Genomic DNA, 24,358 nt, shown 5'->3' on the forward strand with positions numbered 1-24,358 from the left:
AGTTAATGCCAGTGACCTCAGAATAACCAGCCCCGCAAAGTATCATTTTTCCACTTCCAAGATTTCTCTGGGGATTTCGAATAAAAATTGGTTCCTTTCCTCCTCTGAGAGGACATCTGGAGAGTTTATCAATGGATAGGAATTTGTCTCTCACTGTGAAGAGCCTGTGATGTCTCTTCATGCGCACCAAGGGAATCTGGGCTTTTGAGCAGCTGCGAGCCTTGCGATTTTTTTAGACCCAGCCCCAGACATTAGGTCTGAAGGGGAAATTTATAGGCTGGGTGATGTGCACCGTGAGCTCACACTTTTACTAGACAAATTAGATAGGTTTCAATCCGTGCAGCTGTAAACGATGTCCTACAGAGTTCCACCTGATCTTTTACAGCTTTTCATAAATCAGTGCCTACTGGCCGCAGACCGCAGTCATTAAAAAGAAATCATGGAAATTACATGTTTGCTCAAGGGAAGCAAAAAAATAACTTTCCTCCCTTTCTCTCTCCCTCCTTGTGTTTGGGTTTGTGAATTATTCTTTTATGGGCTTTCATACTGCTGCATTAAGGAGGTACACATACATTTTCTTTCCATCAATCCCTATTTTAGCTATAAAAGGTTGCACACCAATCAGCATTACATAGTAGAAACAAATGTCAATTAACAACTGCCAATCCCAAGAAAATCTTCTGATAAGGACCTTATTTCGATTCTGCCTTAGAATTGTGGATTGAATTATAAGTTATCCTTTTGTAACTTTTGGCCTACAAATGATTTTATTTTCAGGTATCAAAATAATGGTTAACACTCATTTCTTGAATGAATAAGTATACACCTATGAAGTCTAGAAAGAGGTATAAATATGTTGGAGATGCATACTGTAGCACCATAATTGTTATTTTTGTTCTGAATAGTTTCAGGGAATATAATAAATCAAAGAGTAATTTCTTAAATCTAAAATATGAATGGCATCTACTTTAATATTGTCAGAAAATATTTTTTAGTACAGTTTATAATTTTTTTTTTAAATTTCCAATTATTTTCTCACTATATTTCAGGAGAAATCTCTTACATGTATCAATTTAGTTTAATGTGGGTTGATGCTGACCTTGATCTTTGTTTAATCTCTTAATGTAAAAAATACAGACAAGATTAAATAAATTTAATTTGTCATTATTAACTAAAAATAATTTTGAATATATAGGTGTGTGTGTGTGTGTGTGTGTGTGTAAATAGAATTTTAAGCAGGTAACTAATACATAAAGTACACATTAAAGAGAAATAGACCCATTATATTTATCTTAATTATCTTTATCTCTTAAGGACAAAAATCTTAGTAATTATATCTGCTTTAATTCATTCCTGTGGTAAAGTTGGTTATTTTGATTTTAAAATTTAATAAAAAATGAATCACCTGGGTATTTGGTATATCTGCTTCCCTTAAAAATGTTCTGTATTATATTTGCTCAGAGAGTAAAGTCACCCTGTCAGTTTCAGAATTTGAGGTCAAAGTTATTGTTTTGAGAAATAAAGGCAGATTGTTTTTTGGTCATTAGATTTATCTTGAAGGATTAATTATCTGTCAAACAGTTGTTATTCTAAAAAAGAATTATAATGTGTTCTCTTAGAGATCAGAATCATTTTCCTAACATTTGTTTATTGCCATTAACACAGAAAATTATGAGTATTGTTTATTTTTGCTTCAAATTAATTAAAAATTTAAAGTTAGCAACAAATGCATTGGAACAATTCATTAAAATCATTTAAATTAAATTATATATGTATAATTGGGACTACAGAATATTTATGCTTTATTTTTAAAGTAGTGTTTTCATTTTTAAAATATATATGACATATCTTTCTTCATGTTAACCTTTCTTAATTGAACAGTGCAGCACTATTTGGTTTATTTGTATTGTTCCTCAAACATCACTCCCATATATCTCTGAAGCCTTATTTATCTTCTAAAACTGAAACTATGTGCCCTTTACAAATAATTCCTCAGTCCCTCTCCCTGCAACCCATGCCCCAGACTCCAGACCAACTCATTCTATTTTTTTGTTTCTGTGAATTTGACTTCTCTAGATACCTGATGTGGGTGGGACAAACAGTACTTGTCCTTTTGTATTATTTTTGTATAGCAGTATTTTTTTTATAGCTTATTTTGTATAGCAGTATTTTTTTTCTTTCTTTATTTTCCCCCCATATTAGATGGGTAACATGCCAAGATTTAGAGGAAGGCACATCTCACCCAGTCATACACTTATGAACCAAAAAAGTCTTGTAGAAGAGCCTTCTATATCAAGATCTAATTTTCATATACACACACACACACACACACACACACACACTGCAGTGAATGTCACCATCAGGTATATTCACAAGACACTTAAAAAAAAACTATATAAAAATCTTTAAGAAAGATTTCTCTGATTCCCAAAAGGGTGGGGTCGTGGTAGTGGTATATTTGCTCTTTTATACATGTGTATTATGATTAATTGTCTTTTTTTCCCACAATTTCTCAAAAGCAATATTGTTTTTTTTCATCATCTAGTTACAAATAGATCTTTTAAAACTTCATGTATATCACTCTAAAGGAATCAAAATAGTTCTCCAAAAAGAACCATTTTCATTGCTTCATTGAAGAACCTTTTTCTCAATGTTCTTTTTCTTACCATTTCTCATCTTTTCATAACACTGTTCATTCTACCTTGTTTTTAAAAATTCCATGAACTGTAGTTTTCTGGTAAAGGCTTAAATCTCACTCTAAGTCTCTGTTGTTTCTTTCTATGTAGTATTTCAGGTTCTTCTGAATTGTAATTGGTATTGTCTTCCAAAGCTCTAAATTGGGGAGAGGGCGGGTTTCTTTCTCTATAGGTGGTAGTCAATACAATGTTCTTAGACACAAATGGATGTTTCATTTTTGGTTTTCCTTTTAGGATTGCTATACACTGGCACAGAATCACTCCACAGCCCCCTTACAAGAAAGAAAAATCTCCATTTGCTCCCACCACACCCAATTATACGCAACAGCAGCATTCAATGCTCTCAATTAAATTCTTGGCTCTTGTAGACATTTGAATTAGTGACTTATGGATTAAGTGACTGAAGAATTTAGAGGCTTCAGTAAGATTCTTGGACTCCAGGGCAACACAGAAGTGGCAAGAGATGAAAATTATAGTCTTGAATGTTGGGATGAGGGATAGCTCAGTGTCAACTTATCTGAAGCACCATGTTCCACTATTTCTAAGTTAAAGTTTCCTGATAAACCATGGAATATGAGGACTTTATTAAAAATTAAATAATAAAGGAAGAGTGAAATTGGTTATATTTTTATGAAAACCATATTATTAGGCTGAGATTTGGAGCTGCTAAACATGTGTCTGTGGCCACTGTTTTTATCGCTGCAGAAATAATGTTCTAAATTGTAAGCATGGCTTTCATCTTTCTCCCTATCAACCCAGCACTGGTGATACAAGAGAAGCATGACATCCGACCACATAGGACTTAAAATTTCTTGGGGGAGTGTACAGTTTAAAATAAGACAGAGAAAAAGAGAGGCAGAGGGAGAGAAAGAGAGAGATGTCAGAATTCAGTTAATGATAAAGAACAAGTTTATGGTACTTTGTAATAATGGCATTAAACTCTCAGTTGTGTTGCTACAGAATGACTCAACAAACATTTAATGCATAAGCTGCTTCATGAGAAAGACAGACACCCAGGAGTATTTGAGATGAGGGGAACATGTGCTGCTGCTGTCTTCCAGAATGCTTGGGTTTCTGAGGGAACTAGATATGATCACTGCAGCTAGAGCACTCTGCATACAAGTAGAGTGAGGGGAAAGTTAAAATAGCTCCCTCCTCTCACACCTTGCCCCTCAACCCACAGGCAGTTGTATAAATCAAACAATCATCTACTTCTCTTCTTCAAATGCCTTAATTGATTCCTCATGTACTTGAAAAAAGAAAATCCCCCAGTTTTCATGATAGCCTACGTAGCCACAATATTTCTGGCTTCTGTTTGCCTCCTTGGGTTTATGACTGACTCTTCCTTTCTCTTCTGCTCTGCAGTCTTATTATTCCCTGCCACCTCCTAGAACCCCTCCAACTCTTTTTTCACCCCAAGCCATTTGTAGCTTATTTATCTTTTTCCAAGAGTACTTTTGGCGGGTGGTGGAATGGGTGGTGTCTCTAAACACCTAGCTCATTACCGTCCTTCAGATTTAAGTTCATATATTGCTTTCTCAGATGGTTCACTCCCAAATGACCCCTTTGTTGTCTATAACAGCCATCTATTTATTTCCTCCCATAATCTAAAATTGTCTATTGTTTATTGTACATCTTCTATAGTGTAAATTCCAGAACAACAGGGACCATATTTGTTTTCTTCCTTGTTCTCCAGAGTCTACACAGGGTTTAAGCACATAGCAGGTTGGCATACTATAAGTATTTCTTGAAACACATGAGTAAGTGAATATTTAAATAAAATGAATGATACTAATGAATCAGGACCTTTTAAACCATAAAAAGTAGTCTAGATTTTTTTAAGTGTAATGAGAATTTAAAATTGATTATAAATAGGTGACTAAAATTATCACAGATATGTTTTGGTAAGAAAATTCTGAAAGTTATGTGAAAAGATGTTTGGAGCAGAGAAAAAATGGAAGCAGGAGGCAAGTCAGGAAGGTCCTTCATGGTCTAGGTCAGAAGAGCAAATAAGTATAGAAGAGGGTTTCCACTGAGAAGGACAGAGATGGACCAAACCAATCCAGTAAACTCCCAGATCAAAGTGTGTGAAGCAAGAAAGGGGCCCAAGAAATGTTCCAGTTCCTGATTGGGCAAATGAGTAGTTTTTGGTGTATTCAACTAATGAGAAAATCAGTGGAAATATCAGGCTAGCAAGAGAAAATGGAATGATAAATGAAAGGGACTTAGAGATGTCTGAGAGACCATTATTTGAAAGAAGTTTAACTGTAAAGTATGATAGAGAAATATGTGTGTAGTCTGCAGAGATACGTGGCCAGCAGAGATGACACTAACCAGCAGGACTTCCTCAATATCTCTGATGAGAATCACCTGGAGTTTTTTTTAAATGTCCAAGTTCTCTTTTCCTTTCCTATAGACTCCAAGTCAGTACCATGGGATAGGTGTACAGCTAACTAATTTCCCCAAATGCTGCTTATCACCAAGAATATGTGAGAAATAATATAATCATGACATGTTTCGATAGCAAAGATTATATAGAAAGAAATAACCTTGACATATGCAGGAGAGAGATGGGGACACACAGGAAAAAAAGGGAAAAATGGATTTGCTTCTGATAATTAGAGGGACACTCCATCTTACAATTAATTAGAAGAGAGGACAAAATGGGTAAGCACAGGTCCCAATTCATTCTTATTATGCTGTTAGAAGTCCTCATCAGATTGCTTTCTACTTTTTCAGTTAAATATATTTCAAGGGCTCACTGAAAAATTAAATGGATGAATAAGGGAGGGATGAATTTAATCAGTTATGAAAATTAATGAAATAATTATTGTTAAAAGTGAGAAAGCAAATTTTCTGAAGGAAAAAGCATTTCTTGAAATGCTTGCATGGCAGGCAATGTGATATTCTTCATAACTGTAATGATTTGATCTACCAAGTTTTGTGTACTAATGGCAATAAAGAAGCATAACATTCACCAAACTTTTATGTTTAGTGAATTAATATGAATAGCACTTTGTATACAAAAAATGTTTTTACATTCCTTAAAATTAAATGTATTTTGACAAAACATATGATTTTTTCAGGTATTAATGAATACATATTAGGAAAAAATTTTGTATAAAATATAATCTTTCATCATTGTGTGTGTGTGTGTGTGTGAAGAGAGAGAGGAGAGAGAAACTCAGTTAAAAAAGTATATGAAAACTTGGATGCTGGGAAATATTCTATTATACTATGATCTAATATTAAGACTATATCTCTAAAATTGATGTTGAATATCCCTATATCATATTACATAAATCAGCTTTATATTGATAATAAGATCCTATGGGCATTTTTAAAATGTCTTTTTTATGATATGAGAAAGTTAAAAAAATGTTTTCTTTGCTATGATTACTAGTGAGTAAAGATCAAAAGAAATGGCTTCAAGGTGTAAAATGAGGACCATATGGCCCCAGCAAGGACAGGTTTGCTATCCTGTTAGCTGTTAAACTGTCAGGTGGATTCCAAAAGAGTCTGTACTGTCTCTCCCTGTGAAGTTTAGAACAGAGATTCATCCTTATGGAATAAGTTATGGGAAGTTTTATTTGAAGATTTATCACTAACTTCAATTTTAGTAACCATTAAATGTTACTTTCAACAAACTAATATTTTCACATACTGATAATAACAGTTTGTCCAGATTCCTCTTATTTATTTTATGCAAATATAATGGAAAATCTGGGTAGTGTATGCTCACTATTATCAATTCAAAATGAATTAAAGACTTGACCTTAAGACCTGAACCATAAAACTTTTAGAAGAAAACATAGAAGAAAGCGTCATGACATTAATCTTGGCATTTTTTTTTTTGGACATGGCCCCAAAAGCACAAGCAATAAAAGCAAAAATAAAAATAAGAAGTACGTCAAGTTAAAAACTTTCTTCATAGCAAAGAAAATAATTTCCTTTTCAAAGAATGAAAAGGCAATCCATAGAATGGAGAAGAAATATTTATAAATCATATGTCCAATAATGGGTTAGTATCCATAACTTATAAGAAATTCATAAATGAAATAACAGAAATGAAACAAAAAACAAACAAGACCCCACAAATAACATGATTAAAAAATAGACAAAAGACCTGGGTACTGTGGCACACACCTGTAATCCCAGAGGCTCATGGGGATCACAAGTTCAAAGCCAGCCTCAGCAACTAAGAGAGTCCCCAAGCAAATTAGAAAGACTCTGTATAAAAATAATTAAATATAAAATGGGCTGGGGATGTAGCTCAGGGTAAATTGCCCCTGGTTTCAATCTCTGGTTCTTAAAAAAAAATAGATGAAAGACTTGAATAGATATTTTCCCAAGGAAGACCTACAAATGGAAACAAGATAGATGAATAGATGCTCAACTTGACTAATCATCAGGGAAATGCATGTCAAAACTAAAATGCTGCAGCAATTTCAGTTTTGGCTATGTATCCAAAGGAAATAAAATTTACATTGAAGATATATTTGCACTCTCATATTCCTTAAGCCATTTTTACAAGTCAAGAGATGAAATATCCTAAATATTAACAACAGATAAATGGATTAAAAATGTAAAAATGTGATCCATATCTCAAATTCAGTCTTTAAAAAGAAGAAAATGCCATTGGGCATGGTGGCACATGTCTGTAATTCCAGTTACTCAGGAGGCTGAGGCACAAGGATCACAAGTTCAAGGATAGCCTGGACAACTTTGTGAGACCCTGTTTTGAAATAAATTTTTTAAAAAAAGGCTCCAGACTTAGCTTAATAGTAAAATGATTGCCTAATATGTGTAATGTTCTGGGTTTATTTCTTGGAACCACAAAAAATTTCGTTTAAACAAATAAAAGATAACCGTGAAGTTACAGATATTGTAGTTGATTGTGTTAATTATCTTATAATGTAGATGTATGTATATCAGAATTCCATTGAGCCTATCACATCTAATCCCAGCAGCTCCAGAGGCAGAGGCAAATGTATTGTAAATTCAAAGCTAGCCTCCGCAATTTAGTGAGGCCCTAAACAAATTAGTGAGATTCTGTCTGGGGATGCAACTCCATGGTTAAGCACCACTGGCTTCAATCCCTGGTACAAAAAAAAATGTTAAACACATTGAGCACCTTAAATATACACAATTATTCTTTGTCAATAATATTAATATAGATAGAAAATAACACACACAAGCATGCAGGTGGGGGAGCTCATTTTTTCTTTTGCTTCATATTCCAATATTGCTTGACTTCTTTCAGTTCTTTTTCCATTTAATATGTTGATGTTTTGTTTGTTACAGATTTGAGGGTATTAATTTTGATTTTCTAAAATATTGCAATATAATATTAATTTAAAAATACTGTATAAAGCATAGTTAATTGAACTTTCATGTCTCTACATATTCTCTTTCTCTCTCTCTCTCTCTCTCTCTCTCTCACACACACACACACACACACACACAAATACTTTAATGTTTAAACAGACAACTTAAAGTGAAAATCAAGGATTTTCTCATCATTTAAATGTCAGCTTTTGTTACCAAACTTTGTAGCAATGAAAACAATAGAGTAGTACAGCATTAATGGAAATAGAACAATTGAGACTAGTAGAGGAGTAACATTGGACTGAGAAAATTCCATTGATTACATCAAGATATTTTGAATCACTAGTCCTCAAATCATTTAGTGTATAATCACAGCTAGAAGTCCCAAATAGATCTGACATGCTTAGCTCACTAGTTGACAAGAGGAATGCTTTTAAAATATAAACTATATATATATATATATATATAATAAATCAGAACAAAAAAAATAAAAGCCCTCAAATGTACACATCATCATCAAAACTGTTTGTATCTTATGTGCATAGTCAGATCTACATTAGTAAACAGTACAAATAGCCTTGGTCTTTTTAATTACTTTCATCTGATATGAAACCTCACAAAATTCCTCTCCTCTTCACCATTTCTTCCATTGTCCTTTGTAGGTGCACTGTAGTTTACCACAACACAAAAACTAGTAAGGAAACTCAGGCAATTCTTGACTGGAAGAAGTACCCACGTAATTTAATGGACATGACATATTCAAGATTGCATCATATTCAGGATTGTATCATATTTACATTGGGCTGCTGTCCTGGGATATAGGGGCATTATTTCACTCTTAGTTTTAACCTTAACAGTATCTAGCACCATAACTGGCAATCCATATACATTAAAGAAATATTTGTTCAAAGTAGAGAGGAATTGCTTTCTAAAAATTGGTGTGATATTTTAACTATATTGCTATTAATCTTTTTGAAACTTTATTTTAAATAAAAAAATGAAGTTGACTTTTCCTTCCTCCCTTCTCCTTTCTTTCCTTCCTTCCCTTTTTCTTTCTTCCAAAAATGGAGAGTTAATGGAAAGATGTTGTGTGTGAGGTTTTCCCATTTCCCAAAATCTAAAACAAGCATGAATGTAGAGACATTTCTAGTTAATGTGAATGTTAAAGACATCTCAGATTTTCATCATTATTATCAACTAGCATGAGAATTCCTCCAAAAGAACAAGAAAAGAAAGCATAACTCTTCATCTTGAGAAATGCAAGTTTCAAAGAATGCAGTTGGGTGGGGGTGGGAGGTCATCCCCTTGGAGACAGCAAACGTGCACTTCAGAGTGCAGCATGCAAAATATAATGTGTCACCTTGCTGCTGCACTGGTGATGATCTTCAGACTGCCGGGATTCCGGATGAGCTTGTCCAGGATGCTGACAATCTGCTCAAACTTGGGTCTGTTGTTTCTGTCTTTCTGCCAGCAGTCCAGCATCAACTGATACAACGCAGCTGGGCAGTCCATGGGGGGTGGCAGGCGATAGCCCTCGTCCACAGCTTTAATTACCTGAGTAAGAAGAAAAGTTTCCAAGGATCTAAGAGGTTGGATTTATTCTATTTCTTCATTTAAACTGATAAGAATATTTTAAAATTAGATTCAAAAGTTATCATTTTAAATTGCCTAAAAGGATAATAGCTGATGAAGCAAATAATAAACTATTCATGGCTGGAAACAGCACTTAAAGGAAGATCAAGTGAAAGAAGGTAAATTTAGGAAAAGTGTGCAAAGATTCGTTTTAGATTAAATTAACAAATGCCAAGTGATAAGGGAAATTTGTTATACAGAAATAATTACTTGATTTTATAGGTCACTATGGAAATATTATATGAATGCATGAAAAGAAAATTCATATACAGATTTGAGCTACACTACAGTTCAAATGGTACCTACCAAATCATAGTAACTCCCTTTTTTTGAAATCTTCTTTGCAACACAATTAAGCATTTATTATTTCATTAGCATTTTTATAATATGCAAAGCAATGTTTTTTAAACTTTATTGCACTTCCCTCAATTCTTGACTTTCTGATTCTAACCACCTGTGGTAAAGGTTGATAATTTGTATAAAAAACAAATACAGATTCAAATTCTCATGCCATGTTAAAGTTGCTGCTACAGGGCTGGAGTTGTGGCTCAGTGATATAACCCTTGCCTGGCACATGTGAGGCACTGGATTCAATTCTCAGCACCACATAAAAATAAATAAAATAAAGGTATTTTTAAAAAGTTGATGCTACAGAGACCACACTTTGGGATCCACTGATATAGAGAGAAATTGGAAAAAAGAGATGTGGGAAACTGAGGCTATTAATCCCAGTATCATTATAAAAAAAAGTTTATTGGAGGAACTACAGAAAGATTTATTTATCAAAATACATTAGAAACAATTCTACAAGTGGTAAGGAGGAAATCACTAAAAGTATTTCAGTTTGCCTTCTTTTGTATCTTTGGGATCATGCTCAAAGTTTCTGGCTGGAAAGATGTTGATCCCATGTATTAATAACGTGTTCTTAGTAAGCATTAGCAAAACATAACCTATTAAAATAAAATTCCTTTAGAAAAATCATACCAAAGTAATAATAGAAAATTAAAAATTGTTTTATCTATTAAGAAACTTCAATTACTATAACTAAATTCATGTGCACATTTAATACAACATGGTAGAAAATTGGTTGTTTTGGTTTGAATTTGCAAAATAAAAAAAAGTAAACAAAATATTGGAATAGATGTATTAATTCAATCCAGAAAGCATGACAAGCATGTGTTTTACTAATGTAAAAACATAGCAAAAATATTTCAAATACACCCTGTATATATATTATATATATATATAATACATAATATATAAATATATAATACATAAATATATAATATACATTTTATTATATATTTATATATTATATATATTTTATATGTGTATTATATATATATATATATATATATATATATATATATATATATATATATATNATATATATATATATATATATATATATATATATATATATGGGTTTTCTTATTATCACTTATTTTATTACATTCTTGTTACAAATGTTTCATTTTGTCTCATTCCTAAACCCCTGCTTTAGGAAAATATATAAAGCTGTAAAAGCAATTCAATTAATATCTTTGCAAGACTTGGAAATAGTTTCATTTCTTCTAAGTGTTCAATTTCAATGTCACAAACTAGGAGCCACCTGGTCTCATTATGCTCCACTTCCTTGCACAGCTTGATCTTTTAATCTGAACTCATAACTCATAAACTACAAATACACACTTACATCCTGATTGGACATCTCCCAGTATGGTCTTTCTCCATAAGACATCACCTCCCAGAGAACTATCCCATAACTCCATACATCGCTGGCTGATGTGAATTTGCGGTAGGCTATTGCTTCTGGTGATGTCCACCGGATGGGAATCTTCCCTCCCTTTGAGAATAAAATCACATGCGTGTAAATGGGTAATACATAGAACATATACACAAAACAATCAAATCCAATACAATGTGTTGTGGTATTTCTGTTCTGAAATGGAACAGCAGCTTCTGATAAATATTTTGATATTCTATTTTAATATTCAAAGGAACACACCACTTACAGCAAAATTACCTCCAAACAATTTGGGAAATTTTTGAAACCATTAAAAAAAATGAAAATCACTTAACCATTTTCATTTTATTGTAACTATGGCATGTTAATTAGTCATCTGCAACCAAATAAACTGATGTAAATATATTATACTATGATTTTTCACCTCAGAACTTAAAGTGATACCACCTTTGTTGATTTAAAATATATTTATGATAATCAAGTGATGTTAGTTAAAAAATAATGAATTAATATTTATATATATTTTAGACCATGCCTTTTCACATAAATAAATACGGGTATTCATTAAATAAACTCAAAAATGTAGTTAAAATGCTACTCTCTCCAATTTATTTTTTTTTATTGGTTGTTCAAAACATTACAAAGCTCTTGACATATCATATTTCATACATTAGATTCAAGTGGGTTATGAACTCCCATTTTTACCCCAAATACAGATTGCAGAATCACATTGGTTACACATCCACATTTTTACATAATGCCATATTAGTAACTGTTGTATTCTGCTACCTTTCCAATTTATAAACTGTCCTTTTAAATGTTACTAACACAAAGAAATGATAAATGCTTGAGGAGATGGATTTTCTAGTTACACGTATTTGCTCATTACATATTGGATACATGTAATGAAATATCACACTCTCTCTTTGAGCATGTACAATTATTATACAATTTAAATATTTTATTACTAGATATAATGATCACATTCTCAGGACTTATTTCTGGAGGAAAATAATATTGCCTATATATATTGTAGGAGCTATAAAGGTATAAATTCCAGGAATTTGCTCTCAATTTACAATATAAACTTAATAAGGATCTACTATTGTCAGCCATGTGGGAAATACTATGCTAGTTACTCCAAATGAGACAATTACAAATAACATGTTGACCCTTTTGTTTGAAAAATGTCAGGCAAAGAGGCATGATAATTACTTGCTGTGAATAAATACAGAAAAAGAGCACATTTCTTTTCAAATTTGACACTGCATTAAGGACACACTTTTCTTAAAATAGAAATTCTGGTTTAGGAGTTCTAGTGTAACCACTGTCTGCATTTCTAACAAGCTCCAGGTGATGCTGGTTCTTGTGGTCCATGGACCTTACACCGAGCAGCTATGAGGTAGTGGCAATTGTTGCGGATGCTTAGATCAAATTTAGGTTTGGAGGTCTCAAGATTTCAAGTATTTCCTCTTGATTTTGACAAAAGCAGATTTACAGATGTGGCACTTAGCAAAATCTAACCAGAATTCCAATGGAACCATTGGAAATACTTTCTCTTACTTAAAGAACTCAGAGAATTAACAGAAGTCAAACAAAGCTATATTCATGGTACAAAAGGAATGCACTATTTTAAAATCAGTTAGAGATACTCTGACATGTTCTTAGTGACCCTTCCTTCCCTTTCACTAGAAGCAAACTACTGAAAGTATATGAATGGCCGGTTAAAAAAAGAAAAAGAATAACAGAAAATCTCTTTCCATGCTGAAAATTCTTATCTATTTAGAAATAAAAGACAGATATTTGTCACCAATGTTCATTGTTGCAATTAAAATATATGAATTAGAATATACAAATTAAAAATAACAGTAAGCTAATGTCAGTCATGACCAAGAACCTGTTTTTTTGAAATTTTTTTCAACCAGGATTAAAATGGAACACACCAAAGTTGTTTCATTCTTAGTCTTAAATCATTATTTTTCAGAAAGAATTGAGTATACTTCAATAAAATTTCTTAAAATAACAAAATACTGAAAAGTGACCTTTTTTAGGAAGTAGATAGCAACACCCGTATTTAAGCTTGGAAAGAATCTGAGTTGTTCTGAAGACAGATGTAAAGCTATTGGAGGAGTTTTTGCTGAGGCACCATGCCCAACTCTTCCTGGGGATCTTTGCTCTCCTGAATCTCTGAACTTGCCTGGGATTTAGTATAGTGCATTTTCTAATGTAGCATGTGATTATAGACACAAGCAAACTATTTCCTGAAAGATTTCCAATCAGTTGCTATTTGCTTTCACCTGGGAAATACGTTTGGGAAAATGTGTGGTAAATTATTTTAATGAAAACATTACACTTTTGAATTCTTTTCTCTTCCTCACACATTTTGTAACAGTTGTAGTCTGCAGTATGCTTGCATGTGTGGGTCTGTGTGTGCGCGCGCACATGCACACACACACACCCACACACTTGTTAGTATAACAGCTTCTCACTTTTTAATATAACAATTTCTTAGCTCTGAGAATGCAAAGATAATCATAGATTTAAGACCCTCACCCTTTCCCTAGCCAGGCATCCTGTAAATGATGCTATCTATCCCTGGGTAAATTAGAAGAATAAAAATGACTAAGGGTTATTAATTATTATTTAAGAATTGTTGTCATTGTTAAAGGATTTATAATATATGTAAAACAATGAATAAAATATCTTTTCCTTAATAGAGTACTCAACAAATGCTCTCTTCTTTCCTCTTTTTCAGTCCCTTTAATAGTTTGACACACATTTATTAGTGGTCTAAGAAGTTCATTAAATGAGGATCTAAGGGAAAGGTCATTGTCAACTACAAACCAATATTCAAAGTTAGTAATGCTGGTTTTGTTGCTAAAATACAAAATCATAATAAAAAGAATTTTTAAAAACTTCCTTACTTTCCACAATGATAAACATCAGGTCACCACAGCTTTAAATGAAAGCAAAATAAACCAACAGTGTACGTATTTAATTTAAACTTCAAAAAACAAACTATAGAAGAAATTCAAACCAGTAAAATCAATATGGAGTTTAATAGAAGGTGAGTGTTTATGTTATCACAAAGTCTTCAATTAAACAACAGTGTCGTTTTAAACTCATAATGTTCAACATTAGTAAAATGTTTTAGTAGAAGTAGATCTTGTAATAATATCCATTGTTAGAAGTAAAATTAGAGTTCCCAGACTCTCATTTGAAATCCCAAGTCCATGAAAAGTTGAATATATTATAAGGCTCAAATAATGAGCATAACTCACATGAGCTTGTACTCACTTCAGAGAAAGAGAGGCTTCTATTTAAATGAGTTATCTTGGCGAATGTGCAGAGTAGCCATTCAATAAATGCTCATTCATTTTGATTGAATCCCCTTTCTCCTGAGTACATGGTGGCTTCTTGAAAATATTTCCCCTGCCTGCCTTCGTATCACTAGAAACCTTCCTGCTTAAACATCCTGGTAAAGGATGAACTCAGATGCAATATTTGGGATTTTCCCAGGCAGAATGCATCACTCTATTTTGTCTGATCCTTCCACTGCTTAAAGATCTTGCCTTTCACCTTCATTTTTGCATTCCCATAGGATAAAATAGAATGTGACTTTCTACCTGTCCTATTTACACCTTGTTTATTGTAAAGAAGTATATAATTCCATCAAGTTGGAAACTGACTTATTATTTTATAGACAGTAGATTCTACTAAGGATTTCTGATAATTCTCAACATTTTAAATTGTTCAGTACTTTTTAAGGTAACAAATTGAATCTAGTATCTCAGAATAGATGTAAACATTAAATATGAAGATGCCAATATAAATAGTAAGCAAAAGCACAGCACAATTTATTTTTTTAAATGTTCTTGCATTAAAACATTTTAATTGCTTCAAAATAGTAGTAAATATAAGATTTACTGAGCATCATATTTTAGCATCTCTAAAACTTTGAATCTTTGCCACAATATATACAAACTCAGCATTTACACTCTGCATATGCTTTTAAGATTTTCATTTCCCTTCATAAACAGTATACATGCTACATCAATGGCTTCAATATTAATATTATAGTTATAACTTTACAACCCTAAAATCATCAAAATAATTTTTAAAGTATTTCAGTCTGTGCACATGGATACTACTGTATACCCTGGTAGAATTATTCTAATTAAAATTTTAAAGTAGAATAACAAAGTAACAGTTAAGTTCAAAGATTAGCAGCTATGTTTTTAGTCATCAGTATTAAGCATGATGTTTGTTACTTAATTTAATGTTATGTAGATGATATTTTAAATTAGATGTCTTATCTGTAGAATCCCAGCAGAATAATGTTATTGGGATATATAAAAATGGGTTTTTAAGCTTAAATCTTTTCTATTTTATTTTCTAGCATTTAAATTATTTTTAAATTGATAGATAACATTGTTTCATTTCAAACATGATTGTTTGCAGTATACATACATTGTAGAATGGTTAAATCCAGTTAATTGACAAATGTATTTCCTCATGTAGTTTTCATTTTATGGTGAAATATTTTTGAAATTATTTGAACATACAGTATGTAGTCATTTAGTATAGTCACTTTGTGTATAAATGGATCTGTGGAAATTTATTCCTAACTATAATTATGCATAATTTTAGCAATATCTCCCTATCCCCCCCATGCAGAATCTGGGAGCCAACATTCTACTCTACTTCTATGAGGTAAAAAAAAAAAATCATATTTTTAACTCACATAAAATCATTACAATAGTACATATTATTGGGATGATACAATTCTTCAATACATATATGCATTGTGGAATGTTTAAATCAGATTAAACATTTTATCTCCTCCAATATTCATTATTGCTTTATGGTCAAAACTTTTAAATCCTTTATTCTAGCTTTTTAAAAATGTGCCAAACACTGACCTGCATGGGATCCAGACTCACAGTAGGCCCGGGTCCATCCCCTCACCTGCAGACACTGGCTGGAGCTCAGGTTATATGTCAAAATATACTATACTGTCATCTATATCTAAAAACACTAAGAAAAATGTTAATGTTTGCTGCCTATATTTGCAAAGCCAAACCTAGAGCTGGTTCCTCCCAACATTCATGTGTGTGTAACTAAGTAATTTGGGGTAGAGACAAAGGGGGAGATTTAGTTATTTATTTCATTTGAATTCTTAAGATTACTAGGAATCAGAAGTCTTGGTTTCTGGGATCACCCGTGCCACTCCAACTTAATTTTAGCCAGGTTGCTTAAGCTTCCTATGCAACTATTTTTTTTATTCATAAACTAAGGCCAGTCATGAATATAAAATTAGACTATATGCTAATATTAATCCATTTTTAAGAGAGAGAGAGAGAGAGAGAGAGAGAGAGAATTTTTTAATATTTATTTTTTAGTTTTCGTTGGACACAACATGTTTGTTTGTATGTGGTGCTGAAGATCGAACCCGGGCCCCACACATGCCAGGCGAGCGCGCTACCGCTTGAGCCACATCCCCAGCCCGTATTAATCCATTTTTAACAGCTAAACAACTTGAATGTCATATAAATCTTAGCTCTTTCCCCCTTATATTTTTACATTAAACCTACATGAATATCAAGAAAGCTGACATTTTCAGGGTTAACTATCTGGGCCTCGTAAAGACGGACTAACTTTGGACTAACAGCATATCTACTTTTATATTGTATCTGGTTTAAATCCTATAAATTCTTACAGAAGGATTAAAGGAGATGAATAAAGGCTGTAAGCAAAAATTGTAATGGTTATTTGGGTAGAAGAATTATATAGTTGCTAAATTCCAATCCAGGATTTGGTTGGATTTCAAAACTATGTTTCCTTTGTTAAGAAACAGAAGTTAGAGTAAGAATCACCCAGTGAACCTGTTCTTGAAAGATCTTGCAATTCACTTTTCTAAACTTAATGAATTTAGACAGTTTAAATGAGACATCTGGCCAAAAGCCAGAATGTTCCAGTAGCTTAGCTGAAGTCAGCTCATTTACTACAGGTTGGGGTGCTTCAAGGCAAAGGATTATAATTGATGAAATGTCTGCATGTTGAGACATAATATCTCATATCTGTCCCAACTTCTTTTCTATTTATGTATACCAATCTTTCTTCACTGATTTAGGAAATGTTTGCTGATTCATGTTTCACAATGCCTATCTGTGAGCTGTCAGGCCATACTGAAAGTGACAAAGGACTCTGGAGAGTTTATCTAGTAAACCCTAAATAATTGAGTATTTAACCTGGAGGCAAATATTGGCCTCTCAGGTTAAAAGTGGAAATGCAGAGATAAATCATTTTGCTAAAGGATGTACCATCTATCTATTATCAGGGACTAAATTTCACTCACTGTAGTAGACAACAAGGTGCAGGGCAATCCAAGAGAACTCCCAGGGGAAGCATCTATTTTCATCCCCAGTAGTTCAAATCTAAACACCACTGAGAGAATAGTTTCAGCAGATGTTGATTGCCACAAGAGATCTGAGACAGATGATCCTTTAGGTAGCAAAAGCCTGTCCCTTGAATGTTTGTGATTTTTCAATAATATATGAAATGATTAAGAATTTATTTAGAGTCAGGAAGATCTTAACATTGTAAGTTGCTATATGGGAGATGAATAAATGAAACACAAGAAGTGAAACACAAATAAACACAAGAAATGAAATACAAATAAACAATATTGATGTCATTTTCAGAATCACAAAATAAAAGTTAAGGAATCTGATATGTAATCTCTATCTTACATAAAAAACAAAACAAATATTGAGGGCTAAGTTTAAATACATGTGCCAATATGGATTCAGATTTTTTCAGGATTCAGAAAAGTTTTAAGTGCCAAATTTTGTGGTGTATATATATAACAAACACCTAATTCATTATTTTAAAAAGTTACAGAAATAACCAACTCCATCTTGAACAGAAAGAATAAAGCAGGAGGCATTATACTACTTGACTTCAAAATATACTTCAAAACTGTAGTCGTCAAAGCAGCATGTTATTTTCCTAAAAACAGACACAAAGATCAATGGAACAGAATAGAAAGTTTAAAGGTAAATCTACATTATCTACAACCAACAGGTTTTCAACAAAGGTACTAAGAGCATGCATTGGAAAGGACTTTCTTTTCAATAAATTGTGCTTGGAAAATTGGATATCCACTAGCAGAAAAATAAAACTAGACCCCTTACAAAAGTCAACTGAAAATGGATTAAAGACTTAAGTGTAAAACCTGAAATAATGAAACACCTAGAATAAACCCATAAGGGAAATGCTTCACTAGATGGTCAAGGATTTTTTGGGGCAAGACATCATGAGTGCAAGAAACAAAAGCAAAAAAATATCTGGGGATGGAATTCAGTGATATAACACCTGCCTGGCATTTACAAGGTCCTGGCCTTGATTGCAAGCAATGGAAATAAAGTTCTTTCCTGAAATTAAAAAATTATATGTTTTAAAGTTATTATTGGCAGATAAGTGATTTTTCATTCTGTTAGTTAAAACTAGTGGTTTAGCTAATTGTAGATTGCTTGACTTGCAAGTGCAAAACCTGGGTTCAATTCCCAGCACTGCAGGAAGAAAAAATAAGACATACTAAAAGCAAAATACAGACAAAATTACATCAAACTAAAAAGCTTTTGCACAGAAAAATAATCAGCAGAGTGCATAACATATTTTTGAGGTATACATTTGATAAGGAGTGAATATTCAGAATAAACAAGGAATTCCAAACAACTAAACATCAAAAAAATAAACACCCAATTAAAAATGAACACTGAACATAAACAGACATTTCTCAAAAGAAATATATACCTGGCCAACAAGTATAAGAAAATGTGCTTAACATCATTATTTACCAGGGTAATAAAAATCAAAACCACATTAAGATACCACCTTAACCCAGGAAGAATGATTATTAATCAGATGACTAAAGATTACAAGTGCAAGCAAATATGTGGAGAAAAGAGAACCATTGCACACTGTTCGTGGGAATGCAAAATAGTATAGGCTTTACAGAAAACAGTATGGAGATTCTTCAAAAAATTAAAATTAGAAGTACCATATGATGCAGCATTTCCATTACTGGGTACACATTTTAAGGAAATGAAATCTGTATACTGGAGGGACATCTGAACCTCTTGTTCATTGCAGCACTGTTCACAATAATCAAGAAATGGAAACAACATAAGGGTCCACTGATGGATAAATGGATTAAGAAAATGTCCTCCATGAACACAACAGAATACTATTCAGCCATAAAAATGAATATGCAACAAAATTGATGGAACTGGAGATATTACTTTGAGGGAAATAAGCCAAGTACAGAAAAATAAGGACATATGATCTATAGGTGGAATGATGATGCAAACGATGATGGTGCAAAAGATGAAAGTAGAATGGTGGTTACATGGAAGGTATGGTGGGACAGGAAAAGGCAATCAATGGGTACTGAGTGACAGCTGAGTTGGAGCAAGAAGTTCTAGTGTGCAATTGTACACTAGAGTGGCTATAAAGAACATTAGTGCCCTGTGTTATTCAAAACTTTACAGGAAATTATTTTGAAAATTTTCACCATAAGGAAATGATAAAAGTTCTAGATAGATATGTTTAGTATGATTTAAACATTACATAATATATATATTTATATGTTGCATTATATACAATGCAATATATTTTATAACCATATTGATATGTACAAGTTATACCATTAATATAAATTTATGTACAAGTTAAAAATATTTAAAACATTAGTCTGAAAAAAGTCTGAAATTTCAGCACTTTGAATACAGTTTCACAAGGAAGCAATACTATAAGTAAATAAGTCTGAAAATTTTATTTAAGGTAGCAGGATTTCTGTATATTTGCAATGAAAACAATAGAAATAATATTAGATCCATTCTAATAATTAAAAATGGAACAAAACTTGAGTAAGGCTTATTTGTTTGCTGATGACAATTGAGAAATAAGAAAAGATGAAATGATAGGTTGAGATTCCCATAAATATCCACTGAGATATTGCTGATAATGCTGGGACCCTCAGATATCATGGAAATTGTTCCCTTGCATGTTCATGTTTAGCAAGTAACTGCTTGAAAAATGTGGCATCTCCAGAGATCAGGTTAGCAAATGAAAAGGAAAATCTCATGGGAACTGGCTGTGAACCATGACATAGAATCATGGTAGAAAAGGGTGATAGAGAGGGAATGATTCAAATAACCCATCCCAGACATTTTCTGGAATCAGAAAAATGAGTAAAATTATTCATTAAAAATTAGAGAAAAATTAGACTTTAGTTAGCCTTGAGATCAATTTTGTCCTCCTTCACTCTCATTAGTTCTTTTCTCAAATGCCATTTTATCAGAGAAACTCTAATCTTCTTGTTAAAATGGTACTCCCTGCACATTGCCCACACTCCTTATCTTAGTCCTCTAAGCCTTTGCTTGTTTTTTATGATCTGAGTTCCAACATTAGAGTGTCACCTTGAGGTCAGGGCTTTGTTTTGCTTTCTAGATCTCCAGGGCCCAGGCAGTGCCCGATGTGTTGTATATACTCACATATGTGCTAAATCAGTAAATTAATGGTTGAAAACATGTATTTTAGAGAAAACAGTTCCTGCTAAAACTGTACTTAATATATTTAAGTACATTTATATACCTCCTTACTTCAAAATTATAGTTTTGATTTACCACAAAATAAATGTGGATAGATGGATAGATTTTTTTCACATGTTGAAATGTTCATGATGTTCCTCAGTCTGAAACAGGTGGCTAGAAAACTCTAGACCTCTGATTAAGTTTGGATGCAACATTGATGACTGAAATTACTAAGTCATTTAGACTTTTTGGGTTTATCAGTAAATGACTTTACTTTGTGAAGCTATGTATGGACATATTCATACTTATAACTCTATTGAGTAAATTTGTGGTTGATATTATTTATTTTGTGTGAAAGTGTAAAATATTGTGAGCATATGAGAGTCACTAATTAGATATTTTGTTATTATGTGTCTCCATGTGTAAATGATATATAACATATATTACTTATCAAAATAATATACTCTTTTTTCTCATACCATCAGATCAAAGACCCATGTTTTCTACTATGTATGTTCTTAAAACAGATTACTATGAATAAGAATATTTAACCATTTTAATGTATTTTTTTTCTTTTTATTGAAATGGAAATAAATGGAATAAATTTATAGTACAATATTTCTGGCATCAACTTTACAGAGTAACATATCTAAAAAACAATTACATTATCATACAAATTAAGACACTTTTTTTTTCTGACCAAAGACAGGTGCTCTGAACCAATATAAAAATCCACTAGGTAAGGCTGTGCATGGTGGTGCTCACTTATAATTTCAGTGATTCAGGTAGCTGTGGTATCAGGATCGTAAGTTGCAGGCTTTCCTCAGGAACTTAGCAAGGCCCTAGGCAACTTAGTGAGACCTGTCTCAAATAAACAATACAAACAAAATGGACTAGGGATGTAACACAGTGGTAAAGCGCCTGGGTTCAATCTCCAGTACTAATTTACTAATTATACTATATCAAAACAGAAATAAAAAGAAAAATAGGGACTGGGGTTGTGGCTCAGGGGTAGAGCTCTTGCCTTGCATAGGTGCGACTCTGGGTTCGATCCTCAGCACCACATAAAATAAACAAACAAAAGAAAGGTATTATATATATATATGTAATAATGTAAAATATAACCAAGAGCAAATCAATTATTTTTCTGAAACTTCCCTAAACAGCTCATGTAACAATTATTCTCCTACAATGAAATTGAGGACCTGAGAAGAATTGGATGGAGTGACTACACAGCATATAAATTAGATGAGTCTACACTTTCTATAACTTTATCCACTATAAAAAAGAAAATTAAGCACTATCATGTTGGGATTTTAAATTGCATATGTTTCAACAAGAATATAAAATGTTCATATGCATAGATATATGTATGCATCTACACAAAAGTGTTAACAATCTTCATGAAATAATATTTTATAAAAGGAATGACTGAAAATTTATTTCTTGTCTGTTAACATGTTTTAGGAATGAAACAAAGTGGTAGCCCAGGACAAACAAAAATAGGAGACTTGTAATAATTATACTGTGAGATTCACATTCTGAGAAGCCAAACACAGGAAATTATTTTTTATTATAAACAAAAAGTAATACTTTTTGAATTAAGTAAATAGGCCTAATGTTCCAATCATTTCTATCACAGATAAAATCCAAGGACTTTTTCAAGATGATTTTTAGTCTTAAGGAGCAGCTAAAGGTAAGTTTTCAAGGCTATTTATTTAAAACATATCATATAAAACTATGTCATAATCCAGATTTATATAATTGAATAACTAGTGAAATGTTTATTAATTTTAAGGCATTTTTCCTGATTAAAGAATGTATAATAGTGGTTTTCAAAGTGTCATCCAAGCATCTATGGGTACCCAAGAGCATATCAGGGGATCTGTGAAATCATAATTATTTTCATAAAAAGACTAAAACTTTATAGACATTTTTATGCTCAACATCCAATGAGTGCACAGTGGAATTTTACAGAGGTTGCAGGATGCATAGTAATATAGTTTAATTTTGCCAGGCATGGTGGTGCACACCTGTAATCTCAGTGGCCTAACAGGCTGAGGCAGGAGGATTGTGAGTTCAAAGCCAGACTCAGCAAAAGTGAGGTGGCCAGTGATGGAGTGTTCCTGAGTTCAGTCCCTGGTACCAAGTGATGATGATGATGATGATGATGATGATGATAATAATAATAATAATAATAATAATAATAATAATAATATACAATATGAAGTGTCAACATTTGGAATTTTTGCATTAGTGAGAAATGTAGAGAAATAACTAGAAACCAACATTGAAAAAAAATCAAATCCTCTACATAATATCTTTATGGAAAAGAGAAAATTACACAAAAATATATATTGCTATTTAAGCTCATCCTTTCCTAGCAGGCATACTGTTGAATATCTGAGAGGCAAGTGCAATGTGCTTAAGTTAGCATAGAAAGCAGCATGGGGAAATGTCTGAAAAAATGTTTTAAGTATTGAGTTTGTGCATGTTCTGATCTCTTCAAATACTTTCTACAATTTAAGAATTCTTAAAATATAGAATTATCTGACATAATTTCTGTTACTCTAGTATCAGGCCTGTCACTCCCTTCAGATGTTTTAAATATGGGCAAAGGGCACTGCAGCTGGGTGCAGTGGTTCGCCCCTGGAATCCCAGTGACTAGGGAGGCTGAGGTAGGAGGATCCAAGTTCAAGGCCAGCCTCTGCAATTTAGTGAGGCCCTAAGCAACTTAGTGAATCTCTGTCTCCAAAAAAGAAAGAAAGAAAGAAAGAAAGAAAGAAAGAAAGAAAGAAAGAAAGAAAGAAAGAAAGAAAGAAAGAAAGAAAGAGAGAAGAATGGGGATGTAGCTTAGTGGTAATGTACCCCTAGATTCAATTTCTAATACCAGGGAAAAAAAGGGATGGGAGATGCTGAGTCCCTATGGCAGTGACATCAAATAAAATACCTCATGATTCCTTGTGCAATCATTCTCTACCTAAAGATAATAACTTTCAGATGAGAAATTGGGAAAGGGTTCATGCATTGAAGCACTGAATGCTAATTTCTGAATTGTAGAAACACAAGACCCTAGGTGAAACGTGTTATTACTTAAAAAATGGGGCTGCTTTATAAAGAAGATTAACCAGAGTATGTTTATCCAACAAAAATGCCTCACTGCAGTGCTTTAAATTATGAATCTGCTTTTTCTGAAATAACCATAATCATAGCATACTAAATATATAAGGTGGGTATCTCAGCTGAATAATACTGTTTTAGTTTGAAAGCAGATAAAACTACTATATATGTAATAAAATACTAGTTTTGTTATTTATTACACAATAAAACTTATTGAGATGGGAAATTTCATCTCA

At 32.5% G+C, this 24,358-nt stretch overlaps 1 protein-coding gene across 2 annotated transcripts in view; it reads right to left on the reverse strand.

Annotated features, from left to right (window-relative positions):
* Nucleotides 1–24,358, reverse strand: part of Epha3 (EPH receptor A3) — a 342,712-nt gene that overhangs the window by 11,537 nt on the left and 306,817 nt on the right. For both annotated transcript variants that reach the window (XM_015478632.2, XM_015478631.2), the window contains exons 14-15: nucleotides 11,353–11,502; nucleotides 9,385–9,578 (exon numbers count right to left, since the gene is read on the reverse strand). In XM_015478632.2, coding sequence (XP_015334118.1) covers nucleotides 9,385–9,578; nucleotides 11,353–11,502 — 344 coding nt within the window. The remainder of the gene's footprint in view (nucleotides 1–9,384; nucleotides 9,579–11,352; nucleotides 11,503–24,358) is intronic.

The sequence above is a fragment of the Marmota marmota genome, unplaced genomic scaffold, assembly GCF_001458135.2.
Source record: "Marmota marmota marmota unplaced genomic scaffold, marMar, whole genome shotgun sequence".
NCBI classification, from domain to species: Eukaryota; Metazoa; Chordata; class Mammalia; order Rodentia; family Sciuridae; genus Marmota; species Marmota marmota.